The sequence below is a fragment of the Penaeus japonicus genome, unplaced genomic scaffold (assembly GCF_977035675.1).
Source record: "Penaeus japonicus unplaced genomic scaffold, GWHDUDI00000001_assembly GWHDUDI00000024, whole genome shotgun sequence".
NCBI classification, from domain to species: Eukaryota; Metazoa; Arthropoda; class Malacostraca; order Decapoda; family Penaeidae; genus Penaeus; species Penaeus japonicus.
Window position 1 is genome coordinate 25,726,301 of NW_028234426.1, and position 2,500 is coordinate 25,728,800.

At 38.6% G+C, this 2,500-nt stretch overlaps 1 protein-coding gene across 1 annotated transcript in view; it reads right to left on the minus strand.

The window, feature by feature from the left end:
- Nucleotides 1–1,519, minus strand: part of LOC122261375 (calcium-activated chloride channel regulator 4A) — a 20,340-nt gene extending 18,821 nt beyond the window's left edge. The window contains exons 1-2 of the mRNA XM_086551160.1: nucleotides 1,391–1,519; nucleotides 561–765 (exon numbers count right to left, since the gene is read on the minus strand). Of these exons, the coding sequence (XP_086407286.1) occupies nucleotides 561–752 (192 nt within the window). The 5' untranslated portion in view covers nucleotides 753–765; nucleotides 1,391–1,519. The remainder of the gene's footprint in view (nucleotides 1–560; nucleotides 766–1,390) is intronic.
- Nucleotides 1,520–2,500: the final 981 nt, after the last annotated feature.

Genomic DNA, 2,500 nt, shown 5'->3' on the forward strand with positions numbered 1-2,500 from the left:
GGTAGGGGGTGGGGATAGGGGTGGGGTGAGGAAGGGGGAAGGGGGAGGGCTGAGGGGTGTGTCTTTGGGTTTGCTTTTTGTTTGTATATTTGTTTTACATTTTTTTTTATTGACTCTATTTGTTTCCCTTTTTTGTGTTTGTGTGTCTGTCTGTATGTCATCTCCTCCTTCCCCCTTTTCCCTTTGTATTTGTGTTTCTGATTTGCATATTCTTTCTTTCTCTCTCTCTCTCTCTGTCTCTCCCTCTCTCTCTTTCTCTCTCTCTCTCTATTTCTCTTCCCTCTCTCTCCTCTCTCTTCTCTCTCTCTCTCTCTCTCTCTCTCTCTCTCTCTCTTTCTCTCTTTATCTGTCTATATGTCTATCTTGGCGCTTTCGTTCTCTCTCTCTCTCTCTCTCTCTCTCTCTCTCTCTCTCTCTCTTCCTCTCTCACCCTCTCACCCTCCCTCTTTCTCTCTCTCTTTCTCCACTCTCTCTCTCCTCTCCTTACCCTCCCTCTTTCTCTCTCTCTTTCTCCACTCTCTCTCTCCTCTCCTTACCCTCCCTCTAACCCCTACACAAACCTTGATGGAATCGATGACGTCATTGGCGTAAATCTCGTCCACCGACGGCGAAATGGCCACGACGGTCCCTTCGTAGCCGTTGCTGGCGAGGGACACACTCGCGTGCGTGGCCCTCGCGACCTGCGTCAGCGTTGCCAGCGTCGTCGTCGCCGCCAGCAGAGCCGCCAACGCCATGCTCACCCGCCGTGCCATTGTTGACTGTCGACTGTGAGGTCAATATTGATGGTGTATGCGCACATGTTTATCAAGTTTATATACATACATACATACATACCTACATACACACACGCACACACACACACACACACACACACACACACACACACACACACACACACACACACACACACACACACACACACACACACACACACATATATATATATATATATATATATATATATATATATATATTGATAGATAGATAGATAGATAGATTATATGGATAGATGCATATTAAATTCTAGCTGGCCAAAACGATCATAACCTCTGGCTAGAAAGGCCGTGATATGCGACAGAATATTACATTATACTTTTCTGCAAATACGTATATTACCTTTTTTTACACAGGCATTGAATATAATAAAACCTAGATGAAAATCACAGGTTTTAAACTACACGAAAATATGTCTTGAGTCTCTAAAAGAACTCCTTCGAAATATTAAACTCCTTCCATCAATCACTTAAAAAGATGGAAAGAAAGAACGAAAAAAAAATAAATAAATAAAATAAAACATAGAAACCTACAGAAGACGAAACAACATCAAACTAAACAAATAAGAATCATTAAAAGTCTTTCCTGTATAAACAACAAAGTCACAGCTCTTCACCTTCACTGCAAATCACACGAGACGTTGAGTTCTAACAACCGGCTTGATAAACCCTCGCTCAACATCTCCAGAGACCGTTTATATACCAGAGCTTTTTCTGGTTTATAATTTTTATATATATATATATATATATCATTCTTCACAAACGTATATACGATATGATATGCATATTACCACGGCAATTCTTTGTGGTCTTTAGCAACTAATCCTCAAAATCCAGACCGATAAAGTCTTTTTTACTAGCTGTGACAAAAGCCATTGTTCTCTCTCAATATCCTACAATAGTCATAAACACGTCGCCGGGGTATCGAGTGAGCTTCGAACCACTGATCCCCGCCTTCCTGTTGTCATAAATATGTTTACCGCTATCAATTTAAATATGGCGATCAAATTCATCTCATGTCAGGATCTCAAAACTGTATTGTCGCTACCATCAGTCATGTCACATCAAAACTTGTCGTTTTAGCCCTTTTTGTTTAACGGGCGCATATGCTGCTTTCCTTGTCCATTACTTTTATCATAACCACCGGAATTCGTGTTACCAATCACAACCTAACGTCGAAATAATTAATTAGAATTTTCCTGTTTGGCAAAAGATGTATGGTTATGCTCCTGTGTTTGATAAGTATTTTCCAATGATAAAGATACTCCATATGGAAGATAATATTCTTTTTCAGATTATAGGTACAGTATTCTATTTTGTGGTGAATATATAAAATATTATAGCTATAAGTTAGCTATAACTTTCAATATACTCAGTGTGGAAAGTAGACAAAAAAACGCAAGGGAAAATTTCTTTAATAAAAGGTGTGAATCAGATAGGCTGGGGGAAAGATATAGAACAAAAGTCTTATGACCCGTTTACCACACACACACACACACACACACACACACACACACACACACACACATATATATATATATATATATATATATATATATATATATATATAGATAGATAGATAGATAGATAGATATATGGATAGATGTATATTAAATTCTAGTTGGCCAAAAAGATCATAACTTTTGGCTAGAAAGGCCGTGATATGCGACAGAATATTACATTATACTTTTCTTCAAATACGTATATTACCTTTTTTTTACACAGGC